The sequence below is a fragment of the Rhincodon typus genome, chromosome 3 (assembly GCF_021869965.1).
Source record: "Rhincodon typus isolate 14 chromosome 3, sRhiTyp1.1, whole genome shotgun sequence".
NCBI lineage: Eukaryota > Metazoa > Chordata > Chondrichthyes > Orectolobiformes > Rhincodontidae > Rhincodon > Rhincodon typus.
In genome coordinates this window covers 90,697,394-90,716,452 of record NC_063334.1, presented here as the reverse complement: position 1 = coordinate 90,716,452, position 19,059 = coordinate 90,697,394, and the positions used below count along the sequence as shown (strand labels likewise).

General features: G+C 40.0%; 1 protein-coding gene across 1 annotated transcript in view; it reads left to right on the top strand.

Annotated features, from left to right (window-relative positions):
• The window catches only part of LOC125481827 (versican core protein-like), a gene marked incomplete at its 3' end in the record, with an annotated part of 115,445 nt that extends 96,387 nt beyond the window's left edge, over positions 1-19,058 (top strand). The window contains exon 8 of the mRNA XM_048593749.1: positions 15,892-19,058. Coding sequence (XP_048449706.1) covers positions 15,892-19,058 — 3,167 coding nt within the window. The remainder of the gene's footprint in view (positions 1-15,891) is intronic.
• Between the last annotated feature and the right edge of the window lies 1 nt (position 19,059).

Sequence of the window (19,059 nt, the reverse complement as noted above, 5' to 3'; positions counted from 1 at the left end):
ATGATGCTGCTTGGCCTGCTGTGTTCATCCAGCCCTGCACCTTGTTGTCTCGGATTCTCCAGCATCTGCAGTTCCTACTATCTCTGATTCAATTTTAACCCTAATCAATTGACATGATTTCAAACTCATCATTAGCCTCTTAACTCAAGATTTTATTGAATTGCAAACTCCACTATGGTAGATGATTCGAACATAAGACCCCAAATCATTACCTGTTTTTCTTTAAAGAACATAGAACAGTACAGCACAGTACAGGCCCTTTGTTAGTTCAGGAACAGTAACACTACACCATTGCCACCCATATTTAAATTAGTTTTATACATTGGAGTATGGACCCACAGAACAGCAGTACTCTTCCTCTTCTTCTGCTTGACAATGACTAATTAATACCTACGCAATTTGAATAAGACTATAAGTGATGTGGGAGCTGCGGAGCTAACTCTAATCCAGCTCTACCTTCTCAGATACAGCCACTGAATGACAATGCCCAAGGGCACCTCTGACTCCTAGCACCATGTCGTCAACCTGAGTAGGGTAAGGAAGCATATCCTGAATCCATTGCAGTCGAAACCAGGATTTAAACCCATGCAATTGGCACCAATCTGATCCACACTGTCTGTCTACCCAACTGAGCTAGTTCTGCTTTCCTATGTTACATGTCACCAGCAAACTCTCTGACTATCACCCATCTCAGACATGTGCCTACTCTGCAGAATTAGATGGTTTTTAAGGATGCCTGCTAATACTCTTGTTCTTTTTATCCATCCATTCCATCCCTCAAAACTACTGGAGACAGTGTAGAAGGAGGCTATTTAGCCCATTGTGTCTGCACTGGCTCTGCGAAGTAACATCATGACTTAGAACCATACTCCTATCTTTTCCCCGTACCCTCACCTTGTTGTTATTTCTATTTAATAATCACCCAATGCTGTCTTGAATGCTTTGATTGAACCTGATTCGAGCACACTTCCAGGCAGTGCATTCCAGACCTGAACCACTTGTGTGAAATGTCTTTTTCTCTCACCTCACGTTTACTTCTATAGCAAAGCATTTTAAACGTGTGCACCCAGGTTCTAGAGCAGGAACAGTTTCTCCCTATCTACTGATCCAGTCCCTCCCAGTTTTGAAGACTTCCATAATGTCTCTTCTTGGCTTTCTTCTCTCCAAAGAGAACTTCCCAAGTAGGGTCTTACTAATCCATTTATTGAAATGCCGTTAGCAAGAGAAGAATTCTGTCACATGTGGGCAATAATGGGTTGAACTTGCTTTTAACAGTCGGATTTATTGACAGGTTAAATCACCAGCCAGCCATTTCCTCCAGCTGAAACAGAGCCTTAGGCACTGTGGAAAAAGCTGATGTGATTATCTGGGAATTGAGAACCCCACACTGGAGGTTTTTCTGATGTTAAGGCTTGGCAGTGTCCTGTTACAGAGCAAACACTACTTTTAAATTCAGACTCTACCGATGAGTGTGTGCTGCATCACCTTTACCTCCAGACTGTATAAGCATTCAAACGTCAGGTTCTGATTTACTCATACTTCAAGTGAATCTACATAAATTATTGACATCATTAACAATATTTGACTTTACATTAGGGATGATTTAATCTTTGGTGCATTTTGTCTCTTCAATTGATTAAGAATTAAACTATTGATCTGTCTATGTGGCTCCACATAATTATTTCAAGCAAGGAAATAAATTCTCTTCCACAATGAGACGAAGATTTTGAAATTTTCTTTAAGTCAGCAATGTCAATAGCAGACAACCTGTTATTAAAAATGAATATTGCTATTTTTATTTCAAATCACTTATGCTGTCATTCAGCATTGGTAAATCTACTTGATTTAGTATTTTTTTCAGCATTCTTTGACATAATATATTTTACCTGTAAAATATTCTAAAGCATTTATCAACCATCATACTGGTAACTTATAAAAGAAGAGAAGGATAAGAGAAATGAATAACAGACAATCAAGATGTCAGACAAAAAAACATTGACATATCCAACTGAACATTTTGTTTTTGGCTGATGAAAACTAAAAATTAAAAACATAATGGAAGAAATGTTTAGATACTTGACACACCGAGTCTTGCCTGCTAGGACTGCGTAATCTGAAGTCTTACTGCATTTACTGACTTGGTCGGAAAATCATGCATAATATTGCCTGAATTTCCAACAGGTACTGTTTCTATACTTTGGCCGGCAAAATTCCAGGAATGTGATATTTCAAAACTGACTTTAAAGATCATTGAAGAAAGACAGCCTTTGTTTAAGCACTTTGTAACCTAATAAAGCAATGACTTGCATTGACATGCGCTGCATATTCTAAGTAAGACCCGTTGAATCTTCTGCCAATCATTCAGGTCTGAAGACTCCGATGGGCTTGCTTTGGGACTAAGTCCCTGGAATAGACGTCCTGCCCTCCAGGAATTGCTGACCAATCAGACAGTGGCAGTTCCTGTGCTTGGCAGTGTCCCAGGGTAAGCCATGGCTGCTGTTGGAAGTGGAACCCTGGAGTCCGGTGATCTAGAAGCAAGATAAGAGAGTCATTTGAGGTGGGCATTGCAGTTTGCAGAGATCAAACACATGGGCAGAGGGGGGACAGGTGTGTTAAAACAGCTGTCTGTAAACAACACCCCGCCTTATATTCATGTCTTCAGTCAGACACTGATTGCCTTTGATTGAGGATCCCTCTTTCACTCCCAGCTGATAAATAGCCCGCAGTCCATTTTCAGTGGTTGCACTTGCCTCTGATTTAAACCAGCACTCTTGGCAGACTCCTAAGCAATCCTTAATAGACCAGTTTAAGGCCTCAAATCGGCAACTAGGCAAGATGACCACCTATGTGCCTTTCCAATCAAAACATAATTCTTGGGGAGGTGAGAAGACAGCAGAGTTCAGGTATGCCACTACACTGCTTCCTCTACCTTGCCAAGATTCTGCTTGATGTGCTTTGCAATCCATGAACTGAGTGACTAGATAATATAGGGAAACAGAGCAGACAGTGGTGGAAAATACTTCATACAAATGACAAAAAAGTGTTGATCTACGAGGACTTGAAGCCTCTCTTTGAATAGTGCTATAATATACTTGTGGCCATCTTAGCAAGTGAATACTTGTGCAGAACATGGCACCCTTCATTGCTGCATTGGATATTAGCCTGGATTACTGCTCAAATTGCTATAGTGGGGCTTGAATATTTTGTCTCTGAGCCAAGGCAAGCTCTGTGTCCAGATGCTTGATCTTTACTAATGATTTTGTTGAAATCATTTCCTTTGCTTCATACATCCTTTATTTCTTATTCTTTCATGGGATGTGGGTATTGCTGCTGGCATTTATTACCCACAAGCCTGTATTAACTGGCTACCCCTTTTGCCTTAGGAAGGGAGTTCCAGGTTTTTGACCCAGTGACAGTGAAGTTACAGTGATAAAGTTACAAACCAAGATGATGTGCAGCTTGGAAGAGAACTTGCAGGCAGTGGTGTTCTCATAAATCCATTGCCACTGTCTTTCTAGATGGTCGAGGTCATGGATTTGGAAGGTATTGTTGAATGTGGCTTGGCGAGTTACGGCAGCGCATCTTGTAAATTGTACACATGGCTGCCAGTGTGCGCCAGTGGTGAAGGAAATGAATATTGAAGTTGGTGGATGGGGTGCCAATCAAGTGTGCTGCTTTGTCCTGCAAGACACCTAGAGAGTATTCCAATCACACCGCTGCCCTGTACCTTCGAAAAGACAGACAGGCATTGGACTGCAGGAAGTTAAGCTGTAGAACCCATAGGCTCTAACCTGCATTTCCAGTTCAGCTTTTGGTTAATGGTAGCAGCCAGGTTGTTAATAACAGGGGAGTTTCAGGATGTTGACCCATTGACAGTGAAGGAATGGCGATATAGTTACAGATTAAAATTGTGCGTGTTTTGGAGGGAAACTTATAGGGAAATTATTGTCATTGAATTTCAAAGGGAGATGTTTAGATTTTCTCTTGTTGGAGATGGCCATTGCCTGACACTTGTATGATGTAAGTTACTTGTCACTTATCAGGTCAAATCTGGATGTTGCCCAGGTCATGCTGCACATAGACATACAGAGCTTCAATGTGTAAAGAGGCTCAAAAGGTGCTTAGCATTGTGCAGGAGTCATTAATTATCCCTATCTCTGACTTTATCTTGGAAGGAAAATGAAAGATGATGCAGCTGAAAATGATTGGGTATAGGATACTAACTTGAGGAATTGCTGCGGGGATGTAGTTGGCCTCAGATTTTTGACTTTCAACAACCACATCCATCTTCTTCCATGCTAGGTATGACTCTGACCATTGGAGAGTTTTCTCCTGCTTCCGTCTGAATCCAGTATTTCTGGGGCTCCCTGGTGCCATACAAGTTTAAATGCTGCCTCGATGACAAGGATAGTCACTGTCATCTTACGTCTGGAATTCAACTCTTTTGTCCATGTTTGGACCAAGCTGCAATGAGTTCAGGAGCTGAGTGGCTCTGGTAGAACACAAACTGAGCCTCAGCGATCAGGTTAATCATGTGCAAGCACTGCTTGTTAGCATTGTGTATGACACTTACAATTCTTTCCGGATAATTAAAAGTAGACTGATGGCATGATAATTGAACTGATTGGATTTGTCCTACTTATTGAGGCTATTTTCCACATTGCTGGGTAGTTGACAGTATCCTGGCTAATTTGTAACATCTTGTTCAGGGCTGCAGCTAGTCCTGGAGCACAAGTCATCAGTCCTGCCATTTGATTGTTGTCAGGTCCATGGTCATTGCAGTATCCAGCGCTTTCAGGCATTTCTTGATGTTGTTTGAAGACTGGCATCTGTGATAATGGGGACCTCAGGAGGTGGTAAAATAGATCATTCACTTGTCAATTCTGGTTGAAAATGGATGCAAATGCTTCTGCCTTGTCTTCTGCATTGGTGTGCTGGGGACATTTGTGCATTCTGCACCTCTTGTCTGTTGTTCAACTGTCCACCACTATTCATGACTGGATGTGACAGGACTGCAGAGCTTACATCTGATCTGTTGGTTGCGGGATCACTTATCCTATAGTGTAGCTTCACCAAGTTGGCATGTCATTTTTAGATATGCCTACTGCTGCTCCTGGCATGCCCTCCTGCACTCTTCATTTGCAGGGTCAACACGGCTGAGTGTGCTTTTGTCATTTCTGGTGCCTAGGTGGTAGCCAGGTAGTCTGTTCAGTTTCACACCTTTTCTGTGACTTTTTAGTGGTTTGATACAACTGAGTGGCTTGCTATGCTGTTTCAGAGGGCATTGAGAATCAACTACATTGTTATGTGTCTGGAGTCAAATGTAAGCCAAACCAGGCAAGGATAGCAGACTTCCTTCCCAAAATGACATTGGCAAACTAGATTTCCACAACAATTGATTCATGGTCATAATTAAACTTTTTTCCAGATTTTCCTAGCTCAAATTCTACCAACTGCCAAGTTGGATTTGAGCTCAGGTGTCTCGATTATTAGTACAGTGATAGTACCAAACGATATGTTTTAATTATAGATTTTATTGAATTCAGATTTCAACATCTATCATGATGGGATTCAAACCCATGACCTCAGAGAACATCATCCTGGCATTCTGGATTACGAGTCACGTGACATTACCACTAAACCACTGTTTTCCTCCTTTGGCTCTGAACTCTGAACTATCCTACTCCTGCCTGAAACAATGTCACTCAGCAACATGGAGCAAAATGTTATGATTTTGTACTTGGCCGGACCTGCTGTGGAGTGCGTTTAAGGTCAGACATTTCAAATCACTGCCACATCAGAACAGAATCGTACTTCTCAGCCTTTTTGCAACTACGAAGTACTGAACAATTTTCTACCTGACGGCATGACTGCAGCAGTAATGAGCACAGAGGTATAGGAAGTGCACCGTTTACAGCGGAGACAGCTACAACAATGAACAGTTTTGAGCCATGAATTTGCTTGGGGTTTCCGCTGTGGCATCTTCATTTATGGTGGGGTAGAACCCTCTTGCCTTCCCCCACTATTTGGCAGAGAGTGGCCCTGAGGAAATTCCAGATCTCTGTCATGGCAGTGAATAAAGGAACTTGACGTTAAGAAAGCTCTGACTGATGTGGATTAACTTCTGCTGCAAACGACCAAAGTAGCCGTCAAATATCTACGCAACATTTTAAAGTTGCCTGAGCAACATCTCCAAGATTTCTACCATTTAAATTATTTATTAATGGATTTAAATGTGATAAAGGTTAATTAGTGTAGGCAGCTTGGAAATGTTAACTTTTTTTGTTCCCTGAAATGAAATTACATTCTCAGGAACTGCACAATATCACAATTTAATAATAATTTAATAATGCTGAGGACCGTTCTGAGGAAGAGTCACCGGACCCGAAACGTTAACTCTGTTTTCTCCTTCACAGATGCTGTCAGACCTGCTGAGCTTTTCCAGCAACTTTGTTTTTGTTCCTGGCTTACAGCATCCGCAGTTCTTTTGGTTTTTATCTCAATTTAATTAACAGGCTGCTAACTACAATCAAATGCATACACAGCTTCTGTTTGTCATGCAAAAATAGAATGTATGGCTCATTATATTTAAAATGTGCGCCAAAGTAAACAAATGAGATTATAGTATATTTCAGTTTATGAACATTTCTTACAGTTTATCAGCTTTATTTTCTATTTTACACTAACATTGGAAATCTGAGCCAAGTTGTATAGTTAATATTATCTGATGCAGAGTTGAGTTGAATGCTGATTAATATATCCTAAATTTGCCAAGAAATGTTACCTTGTACTTGAATTTAAATTAACCATTGGTGAGTTTTTGTCAGAATTTTAGTTTTTATCTTACCTGCAGAAGGCACTTAACAAATGCACTGATTTGACACAAACAGGATTAGATTTCTGAAATACATACCATGACTAAAGGTGTAATTTGGGTGTGTTTTGATTGTAATTTCTGGTTTGAATATGAATTAAGGGACATTGGTGATTGGATTAGGAACCTGTATTTATGGTGGTATGCTTGATTAGTAACAGTCATAGGAAACTGAAATCAGTAATATTGGTAATGAATACATTTAAAAGACAATCTTTTATTTTGCTTCTTTAGCAAAGACCTACCTGCTTCATTAAAATAGCAGGCAAAATATTTCATATGAATCTAATGACAGTACTAATATCGCATAGTATGATTTCAGTTGAAATGATTGGTGTACTGTAACACTGATGTGGAAATTGCTGTGCTAAAGTTGAGTGGATTTTAGTAATTTCAAAAGGAAAAAATGAAGGTAGTGATGAAAATTTTAAATTGAAAGGCTGCTGACATTTTTGTTACTTGGTGATATATCTGAATGGTGTATTACTGGGATTGGTAAACCCACGGGTACATTTTTACCTTCACTGCAAAGGGATGAAATTAGGAAGGATCTGTAAGGGCGGGATGATCTGCTCCACAGATATACTGTCCAGGTAGATTCATAACTAATTTATTCACAAATCTTCATGAAGGTATGTGCTGAATTGTGATGGTGATACAAATGAAACGATCATAATTTATGACAAATATAGACAGGCATGAACCAAAAAATTTAAAATAATTGTAAAATTATGAACATTTAATTACACAAATAATTACAATACATTGCATAAAACATATCTCCTTAATATGGTGAAGGTAAAAGTTTACCTTTTATACATCCTGGGATAAGCAGATGTGCTTGTATTTAGAAAGACTACAAATTTCTTGAGTGTGCTCAGGATAGCTTTCTGCTACAATGTTTTGGACACCGAAAAGAATTAAGGCCATATATGCTAGAATCAGGAAGAGTCCCAGAAGACTGGAAAATGGCTCATGTAACATCCCCATTTAAGATAGGAGGGAAGCAGAAGAAGGATCGTTGTAAGCCTGTTAGCCTGACCTTGTCGTTGGTAAGGTTTTAGAGTCCATTGTTAAGGATGAAATTGTGGAGTACTGAGCACTGTGGCTGAGAGTAGGGATAAAGGGGTCTTTTTCAATAGGGCAGCTGGTGACTAGCAGACCTCTGCAAGGGTCAGTGTTGGGGCTACAACTGTTTACGTTATGCATTAATGATCTGGACGAAGGACCTGAGAGCATTGTTGCTAAATTTGCAGATAACACAAAGATAGGTGGAGGAATACATGGTGTTGTGGAAGAAGGAAAGCCGCAGAATGACTTGGACAGGCTGGGAGCATGGGAATGGAAGTGGCAGATGGAGAACAATGTGGGAAAGTCTGAAGTTATACACTTTGGCAGGAAGAATAGAGGCATAGTCTATTTTCTAAATGGTGAAAGGCTTTTAAAATCTGAAGCATGTAAGGACTTGGGAGTTCAAATTCAGGATTCTCTTAAAGTTAACATGCAAGTTCAGTTGGCAGGAAGGCAAATGCAATGTTAGCATTCATTTCAAAAGGGATAGAAAACAAGAGCAGAGATGTACTGCTGAGGCTGTATTGGGCTCTGGTTGGCATATTGGAACTTGCATTTGGAATATTGGAGCAGTTTTGGGTCCTGTATCTCAAGAAGGATATGCGAGCCTGGAAGGGGGTCCAGAGGGGGTTTACAAGAATGATCCTGGGGGGTGAAGAACTTATGTGAGGAGTGGTTGAGGAATCTTTGTCCATATGAGGGGCGGTTAAGGAATCCAGCCCTGTGCTCAATGGAGTTTTGAAGGATGAGAGGAGATCTCAGTGAATGAGAGGCCTGAATAGAGAATGGAGAAGATGTTTCTATTGTAGGAGAGACAAAGACTTAAGGGCAGAGCCTCAGGGGGAAGAGACAATCCTTTTGAACTGAGACTAGGAGGGATTTGTTCAGCCAGAGGGTGAGGATCTGTGTGAACTCATTGCCCCAGAAGGATAGTGCAGGCTAAGTAATTTAGTGTATTTAAGACAGAGAAAAATAGGTTCTTGATTAGTAAAGGGATTAAAGGTTATGGGGAAGAAGGCAAGAGAATGGGGTGGAGAAACATTTCAGCCATGATTGAATGGTGGAGCAGATTTAATGGGCTGAATGGCATAATTTTGCTCCGATGTCTCATGGCCATTTTAGATCAACAATGAGTTTTTTGCAGATTTGGGTAATATCTGAAGAGATGTTAGCACTTACCTAATTATGACCTTAGTAGGACTGAGATCAATGTACTGTTTGAAAGTGAGAAATGCAACACAGGCACTAAGATTGTAGATTTAGTTGAGGCTAATTTCAATGAGATGGGGTGAGCCTGTCCACAATAACTGGAATTTTTTTTCAGTTAGCAATAGCAATAGCAGAATAGCAATGTTTTCAAAAAGACATGATACAGAATGGGTTCATTCCTCCAAAAGTGCAGGAGTTCTATTTTCCAATAAAAAGTCAGCCATACATAGCTAAAGTGGTAAGGGACAACAGAAAACAAAAAGAAAAAGCATCAAAGAATGCAAAAAAAGCGCAGATCTTGGTGAGTGCAAACAATAGAAAGAAATGCAACATAATAGATAGTAAAAGCCACAAAAAATATATGAAAAGAACTTTCAAGGAACATAATCAATGGAATTTATTTTACAATTATGTTAGGAAAAAGAGAGTGGTTTAGAACAATGTGGGCTGTATGAAAATTGACAATGAAAGTAATGACATGGCAGACATGTTAAATAACTCCTTGCATTGATATTTGCAATGGAGGAAACAGACAGTATTCTAGAGATGGTAAGGAAGCTAATATTGAAACTGTAAATGTGTCTCACCAAAATTAATTTGAGCAAATGAATAGCAATGAAGAGTAAGGAGCAAATCCCCAAGAACCAGATGTGTTTGCCTAAAGAAAGCAAGTCGATGGGAACATTGTCAATGTCTTAACAAATGCCTGTTGTTTGGAAATTTATAAATTTTAATAATTAAGAATGGAAAGACTGTACACCTTGAAATTATTCTGCTGATCAAAGAGAGCCAGCATGGATTTGTAAGGATATGTCATTTCTGATGAAACTTAATTGAATTTTGTGAAGATGAGAGTAAAGTGATGGACAGAGAAATATCATAACTATTTTACCAGACCGTTTGTTAATGTCGAAGCTCATACAATTGACGACAATTGATTCCCATAGTTAGGCATGTGGCTGAGCAGGAGGAGACCCCCAGTAGAGATAAAGAGTGGGTGTTACAGCTGAAAACATGAGGCTAGTAGAGTCCCACTGAAATTTGTGGTTAGATCCTCAAATATTTACTGTGCATAGTAATAGCTAAGATAATAGAATAGAGAGCCACATATTTAAGTTTATTGAAGACAACAAGATAGACAGCATGATAGATGAAATCATAAAATTGAAAAGAAGGGTAAATTGAATGGGCAAATAAGGAAAGAGCAGAACACTTTCAAGTTTGTGAAAAAAAAAGTAAAAGTAAAGGAGGTACAAAAGGCTTGAAACAGTTTCATTCACATAGATCACAAAATCTTTTTGGAGATGCTCCAAAAAATCATACCTGGAGTACTGTGAGCAATTCTGGACACCACTCCTTAGAAAGGACATGTTTGCCTGGAGAGAGTGCAGGGCAGATTGATTAGAATAATACCTGGACTCCACTGGTTACAAGGCAAGATTACAGAAGAAAGAGCTATATACCCAGGAACTTAAAAGGTTAAGGGGTGATTTGATTGAAGCTTTCAATATATTAACGGGAACAGATAGGGTGGTGAAAAGAAACTATTTCCACTGGTTGGGAACTTAAGGACAAGTCGGGACATAAGCAAAAACTTAAAGCCAGACCATTCAAGAATGAAGTTAGGAAACATTTCTACATGCAAAAAGTGGTAACAGCTTGGAAGTCTCTTCTGTAGTGGCAGTTGATGGTAGGTCAGTTGTAAGTTTTAATTCTGTGATTAATGAATTTTTGTTACCCAAAAGTAACAAGCAAGTAAGTAGTGTACTCCTGCTCTTATTACAACTTTTGAACTTCCTTATAAGCCACATTTTTGATGCTTAGCAACAGTATTGAGTTGTATCATGAGGTTGCAATGACTTACAATCTGCTTTGAAGAAATGTAATGCATGCATTGGAATTGGTAAGTGCCCAAACTAGAATGAAATTATGATTGAAAACTCCAATATTGCATCCAACATTTTCTGTTTTTATACAATCAGCAGATCAGACAGCATCTGCAGAAAGATACAGAGTGACTGTTCCTGGTCAGGTATCTTTTAGTAGAACTCAATGTAGTGTAGTGGGACTGTTGGTAGGTAAGAATAATGATGATCTTGTTGTTTGGTAGAGGTGTCGAATCATTAAGCAGTGGACTTTGCATTTTAGGGGGACCTTGTGAAAACTGCAGTTGCTATAACCACTGGAGAACATTGGTACATATCAGTACTATTATTTGTCAATGTAGCTTACTTACCAATCATGAAATCAAATGCTTTAAAGTATTTGCGTGTACAGGTCAAAGTACCAATACTATCTTGGGCTTCAATAAATAATTAAATATAATTTGTAGCCATTACCCTTTGCACAGCATAACAAAGCATACCAATTATCCACTAGAATTACAGAGCTGAGAACTATCATTTCAATTCGAGGTGTTTCTTTATCTCAGCGATCTGATGCTGTTTTAAAGCATCTAATTTTTGTCACAGCTGTACTAAGGCTGTTTAGTTGTGAGATCTGAAAGGAGAAGATTAGTCAGATAAGCAGTGTCCTAAGGCAGAATAGAATAGGCATGAACAAGCAGGCCCTGTTCATAGGACATTTTTGTGCAGAAATAATTGGAAAAACAGAGAATTAGATTAGATCAAGAAATAATTGAAGAACAGAGAAGGAGGTTAGATCAAGAATTACGTGCTTTTGATAACAAAGTTCAATTGATGTGATTACTAATTTCAACTTTGGAGATGCACAACATCTGAACTTTTGAATGAAATTCTAACTTAAAGATATCCTGGGAGTTGAGAGACAGTGTCTTTTGGCATTCAGGAAACCTGGAACTTACTGCTGTACTTCTGTCAGTACCATTTTATCCCAGCCACAGCGTTTACATCAGACCTCTGAGATTACCAAACAATAAGCATGCCCTGTCATGATGAATTAATTGCATCACTGTAACGTGAAGGGATATTGCGGAGCCAGCATTCAATGAATTCTAGAAATGGCAGAAACAAAGAATATAGCGTCAGGATTTTCCCATTGAAGATGGGAAACAGGAGGACTTTATTGGGTTTAGAACCCCTTCTCGACCAGATAACTGACTCCAGTTGCAATTTTCATGGGGGTGAGCCCCAAGTTGAGTTGGAAACAGATTTCCCACCCGATTAAAGCTAGTGAGGGCAGGAACAGAATCAGGTTTCAGGCAGCCATCACTGAGACTGTTGCTTATCTTAAGGAAGGGAGTTTATAGAAAAGCCTGCCACTGCCCGACAGGAATTAAGATGACACGGGGAGCTAGAATCTTGACACACATGAGGGAGAGGGGTGGTAAAACCTCTTTCTGAATGTGCCAGTTGGAGATCACCTTGTCAGGCAGCCGGGTCATCTGTCCCTTCAGCATCATCTCCCTTGGCCTGCTGGTGTTGCAGGACACCACCCTTGGCAACAGACGCAGTGCCCTCTGATCCTGTGATAGCCCATCCTTTGTAATCCTTATGTGGTATGCAGCATCAGAAAAGAGGCAATCTGTCCTGAATGATGCACTAGGCTGCAGCAGCCTGTGCAATTCTGCCACTGCCTGGGGTACCGATGTCTGTGGCTATCTCCTTAGAGAGTCACACCCTCCCATGCCACTGGTTCTTAGTTGTTCACAGATGGCTTCTCCTCTGTCCACAGATCCTGTGCTCAGGGTAGTACCTCTTTCACTTTTGTTCCCCTTTTTACGCTCCTTTGGCATCCTGATGCCCAGAGCTGTGCAGTTCCTGTGCTGCCTGGTGTTACTGTCTACAGTAGAGTTGAGCTGTACGTACCATCCATTTCCACCTGTATATCACCTGGTGTTCAGCTGGAGTTCAAACAGCAATACCCACTGCTGTGGTGCCTTTACGATAGCAGGCACTATCAAGCAATGCCAGAAGAGTGGGGTTCCCTTGAACTGTCAACTTTCTCAATCTGTCTCCTCACTGACCTGTAATAGAACTTTAACTACAAATGGGGTAAGCTATTCTAACTTGGAAAACCATTTTGCTTGACTTTTAAAATCATCCCTTCACTGATCCAGGGCTTCAACTTCCATGTACCTGGTCTGAATGCAAACAGTTGTCAAATTATGACTGCTTCCCTGAAAATTAATTAGTCTTTATAGGGCTCTATTGAGGGCAGTGAGAAGAACTTATTTCATGGAGCATTACCTTCCCGAATTGTGGGGTAGTTGTACCCAGAGCACTATTAGGAAAGGAGTTTCATGATTTGAACCAACAGCAGTGAAGAAGTTATGATAAAATTTTGAGTGAGAATGGTGTGTGGCTTGAAGAGGACATTATAGGTGGGGTGCTCCATGCATCTGCTGCCCTGGATTGCTACAGTGCATCTAGTAGATGTACACACTGCTGCTACTGTGCATTGATGATGGAGGAAGTGAATACTGAAGGCGATGGATGGGATGCCAATCAAGTGGGCTATTTGCCCTGAGTAGTGTTAAGTTTTTTGAATATTGTTGGATCTGCCCTTGTAAAGTATTCTATCTCATTCTGAACTGTGACTTTTACATGGTGAAGAGGCTTTGAGGATTCAAAGGTGAATTACTCATCATGGAATTCTTGGCATCTTGACCTGCTGTTGTCGCCATGGTTCAGTTCAGTTTCTGCTTAGTGGTAACCCAGGATGTTGATAGTGGGGGATTCAACTTCCTTTCTGTTAGGTATGATTCTAACCATGGAAAATTTTCCCTGTGATTTCCATTGAGTCCAGTTTTGCTAGGGTTCCTTGATGCCATATATAGTCAAATGTTTCCTTATCATCTGCACCATTTGCTACTCTTCAGATACTGAAGCCGTCGCATGTTCAAATGCAACAAGACCTGAACAATATCCAGGCTTGAGCTGAAAAGTGGCAAGTAACATTCCTGCGACATAAACACTAGGCAATGACCATCTCGAATAAAACAGAACCTAACCATTGTCCCTCGACGTTCAATGGCATTACTATCACTGAATTCCCCAATAGCAACATCGTGGGGGCTACCATTGACCAGAAACTCAACTGTCTCACCGCATAAATATAGTGGCGACAAGAGTAGGTCACAGGCTATGAATACTGCAGCAAGTAACTTACCTACTGACTGTCCAAAATCTGTCCACTATCTACAAGTTCTTGGCAAACCAAAACCACTCTGCACATCCAGGTTGATGCACACTGAAGGATGCCTCCAGTTCTGACTGGCTAATGGCTCACTCATTGTTACATCTTTTGTATAGATTTCAATGTAATAAAACTCCTGGGCCTGGTTGATTGGGTTTCTCAAGGGTGGCATCAGCTATATTTTTGATTCACAACAATTAGACATTTCTGATGTGAAAACTCATACAGTTCATGAATGTTGCTGAATCATCTGGGAAACCTTGTTCTTTACACATGTGCAGTCAATGATGCCTGTTGGGAGCCAGCCTGAGTTACAAAACCCAGGTGCCCACTCATTCTAAAGTCTCGAACCCCATGCTGGTTTTGGTTATTAATGTATTGAAATGGACAATCTGCCTTTCCTGACAGTGTTGCTCACAGTTGACCAAATGAGCTGTAGTTATATATGAAAGTTGGTGGGTTGGAGCCGGTTTCCTGACACGCTGTTAATTTCAGTACTTTAGTGCTGATTGTGCAACTTCCCAAACCCACATCTAAAATTTTATTTCTGCATCTGTGTCTATTTGCTGCACAGTTTTATTAAACTGCTGAATGCTTCCTACTTTTTCTGTTTTTGTTTTGGATTACCAACATCTGCACAAATTTGCTGTTTACTTCTTGAGCTTAACTACTTTACCTCAATCATTATGACAAAAGAGATATGTATATGCCTGGCTTTATAATCAGTGAACTGGAGGTGGGATAAAAAAACACTGAGAGGTTAATTAAAGTACTGGGTGCTCTTTTAAAAATAATGTTCATTATGAGAATCATTGTCCTGTTCAATGCATTTTTTGGTTTACCTAAAATAATTGACATTTAGGAGGAGATTTTGGGACGAGTTTAGAAATGTTTAGAGCAAAATAGCATTCTTTCATATTCTTTACAAGCCAGACAAACACATTACTTTAGAATGTGGGAGCCAGGAACTGTTGTCTCGCATAAAGCTGAGGGGAGGCTAAATAAAAATGTAAAAATGGAGAGCAGTAGATTTTTGTTACAAATATTCGTTTGATTGTACAGAACTTGAGTATTGCAGAAAAAAGGCGACATTTTGTCAAAGCTGTTCATTTTGCAATAATCATGACAGGTTGCAAGAAAAACCAAAGTAAAGGGAAAATAACACTTATACTTATGAGAGGAGAATACCTCTAATTGATAGCAGCATTTCCATGGAGAATATACCAGTTACTGATGACTGACAAAGATCTATGTATATGCCAAGCTTTGTTTAAATTTTAAACCAGGCAAGTTGACTTTGATTGGTCAATTCATTACCCTGAGAACCAAGCCTGAGAATGGATGTTAACTGTTTTGTTGAGTTGGAATACATCTTTAGTGCATATACATGCTTTTTTCTTTTGTCTGCTGTGAATAGTGTCCATTCTGGGAAAATATATTGCATGCAATTTTTTGTTAGCTAAGGATACTCAGGGATTTGGAACTGAAGTGGCTAAGAAGTGTTGAGATACAGATGAGCCATGATCTAAGGCAGATAAATTTTGAGCAGCTAAGTAGTTTACTGCTTTTCCTACATTTCTGTCTCCTTCACTGACACATATTTGTGGATTTAATTTCAGGACTTGAACCCAAAGAACTTGAAACTGGAAAAATTATTTCTACTGAATCAATTTCATTACCACATCATCAATCAACTAAAGACGTCTCACCTCAAGAGAGTTCCAAGATCACTATAGTACACATTCACATCCATGAGTTGGATGATGATAGGAAAGAAGGCAGTGGAAACTTGGTTCAACCACAAGCACCAAAAGCAGGTACAGAAGAGGATGTGCCTCCATCTCTCAGCTTTATTAGTGGCAAGAGCCAAATGGAATTTGATCCCGCATGTGAGACACCGAATGGGGAGGAAGCAAAGGGTGGCCAAGTGGAAAGTGTATCACCCACTATAAGAGCAATACCAGAAATGGATATTACACAAAAACACAAGGATAGTGAGACTCATTTAATAACTGGAATTACTGTAGCACAGAAACAAGAAATCTCTACTGAGAGGATGGAAATAGTTTCTACTGGTAAAGAACCTGAAATTCTAGGCATTACAAAAGAAGTAACTAAAGTTCATTCTGGGGCAGAAGATGACAAAGACTGGATCATCTCTTCAGTCACACAGGATTATGCCCATTCAACCAGAGGGACTCAGGAGAAAGATGATGAGCTTTCAGTAATAGATCCATTGAAAGACAAATATCATTTGGCTGTTACAACTGCATCAAAGGAAACTGTTTCACGTACAGCTGAAGCAGAGGTCACAACAACAGTTACAAAAACAGAGCTCTTACCAACAGAAGGGTCAAAAATCTCGGCATCAGTAGAAACCATTGTTCCAATACAAACAGAAAAGAGATTGGAGTCTACTGAGACTGAAGATAGTGAATCACTGAAAATATTCAGTACTGAAAAAGAGGTTAGGAGTTCGAGTGAAGAACATGAAACTATTAGTGGTCTAGTTTCTGATGCTGTCAAAAAAGCAACAATGGAAACAGTTATTTTGAGGAAACCAGAAACAGGTTCTGATGTTTCAGAGAAAAGACCAAAACTAGAAACTGCAACCCCAACTGAAATGTATGCAGGTACTTTGCCTATATCTACTCCAAATACAGTAGCTGAGGATATCAGTAGTGAAAGAATTAGCTCTGGGTTGGACGCTACGGTAACTGTATCCAGTACCATTGGATTATTTGGGACCGAGGGACGCCTGACTGATGTTGTTGCACCTGGAACTGACAGAGAGGTTGGAGTGCTCACTCTGGCAACAATGAAACCAACCACTAGGACGGAAAAACTGACAGACAAAATACATACTGAACTTGCTGAAAAACCAAGAAAAACAGAACCACAATTCACTCCATCTTCAGAGGTTAAGAGCCCTGGTGAAGGAACATTAACCAGTAAAGAACCAGTCAGGTCAGTTCCAGATCTTTCTACTTTAGAAATGAGCAGCCAGGTACTTGCAGTGACGAGCAAAACCTTACTGGATGGGGAAACACATCTGACAGCCATTACAGCTACACATGATGAAGAGGCTGGAATATCCACATCTGAATCACTGGAGACAAAAGCATTTGCAAGAGTACATACAGAGCGAGCAGACAAATCTCCAGCAACATCTCTGGTTGATCAGGAAGAACATGTTGATATATTAGTTTCAGTCCCAACACAAGCAGGGAAAATCACACCAGCAATTGAAGAAATGTCTCAAGAAACCACAACCAAAGCTACAAAAGTGATGAAGGAAATTAAACAACAGCCAGGAAAGGACATGCAGCCTGTCGATAAATCTCCAGCAACTGAGGAAATCACAACAACTGCTCAGGATTTGCAGAAGTCAACACAGTTTGTGGATATGGAGAGTTCAGGTGAAGAAATATTTACCGTCAAAGAAACAGACAGGCAAGTTTCTGATGTTTCCATGTTGACCAGCCATGTGGTTCCAGTGACAAGGAAAGTGCCTTTAGAAGGAGAATCTCTTCACACTGTTATGACAACTCCACATGACAGAATGGTGGAAACATCTACATATGGATTATTGAAGACTAAATCGGAAATGGGACCATTATTGGTGACAGCGCCTACAGAACAGGAAGGCAGATCTTCAGCTACAATTAAGGCTGAAGAGAAGGTAACTGTTGATACATTGGATTCAACAATAAAAGCAATAGATCTTCGATTTCCTCAAATTACTGTGACACCAGGAATTGAAGAAAAGACTCAGGAATCCACATCAGAAGCAATAAAACTGATCACAGAGATCAAAGAGATGCCAGGACCCATCATGGAAACTTCTGAACAATCTCCAGGATTTGATGAAACCACAGGAACAGAGAAAGATTCGCAGAAACAAATTCCATTCACAGATAGTGAGAGTTCTGGTGAAGGATTATTTATTACCAAAGAAACGGTCAAATTTATTCCAGAGCTTTCTACTGCAGAAACAACTACACATGTAGCTCCAGTGACAGAGACAACCTCACTAGAGATAGAAACTCTTCATACAGCTGTTACAGCCAGATATGACAGAGAGGCTGGTCTGACTACATCTGGGCTTTCAGAGACAATGTCAGAAATGGTAAAATTGACGGTAAAAGTGGCCACAGAACAAGCAGACAAATCTCCAGCAACACCTCTGGTTGATGAGGAGAAAACTGCTGATGCACTGGTTTCGGCCATAACAAAAGAATTGGAAATGCCAGTTCCCCATATCATTGTAACACCAGCAATCAAAGTAACGTCTCAAGAAACCACAACCGAAGCTACAAAAGTGACGAAGGAAACTGAACACCAGCCAGAAAAGGACATGGAGCCTGTAGATAAATTTCCAGCAACTGAGGAAATCACAACAACCGCTCAGGATCTGCAGAAATTAACACAATTTGTGGATGTAGAGTTTTCAGGTGAAGAAATATTTACCATCAAAGAAACAGACAGGCAAGTTTCTGATGTTTCCATGTTGACCAGCCATGTGGTTCCAGTGACAAGGAAAACACCTTTAGAAGGAGAATCTCTTCACACTGTTATGACAACTTCACGTGATAGAACAGCAGAAACATCCACATCTGGATCACTGGAGACAAAATTGGAAATGGGAACATTATTAGTGACAGTGCCTACAGAACGGGCAGATAAACCAAGTCCTTTCACAGATAGCGAGAGTTCTGGTGATGGCTTATTTACCATCAAAGAAACAGTCAAAATTATTCCAGATCTTTCTACTGCAGAAACAAGCA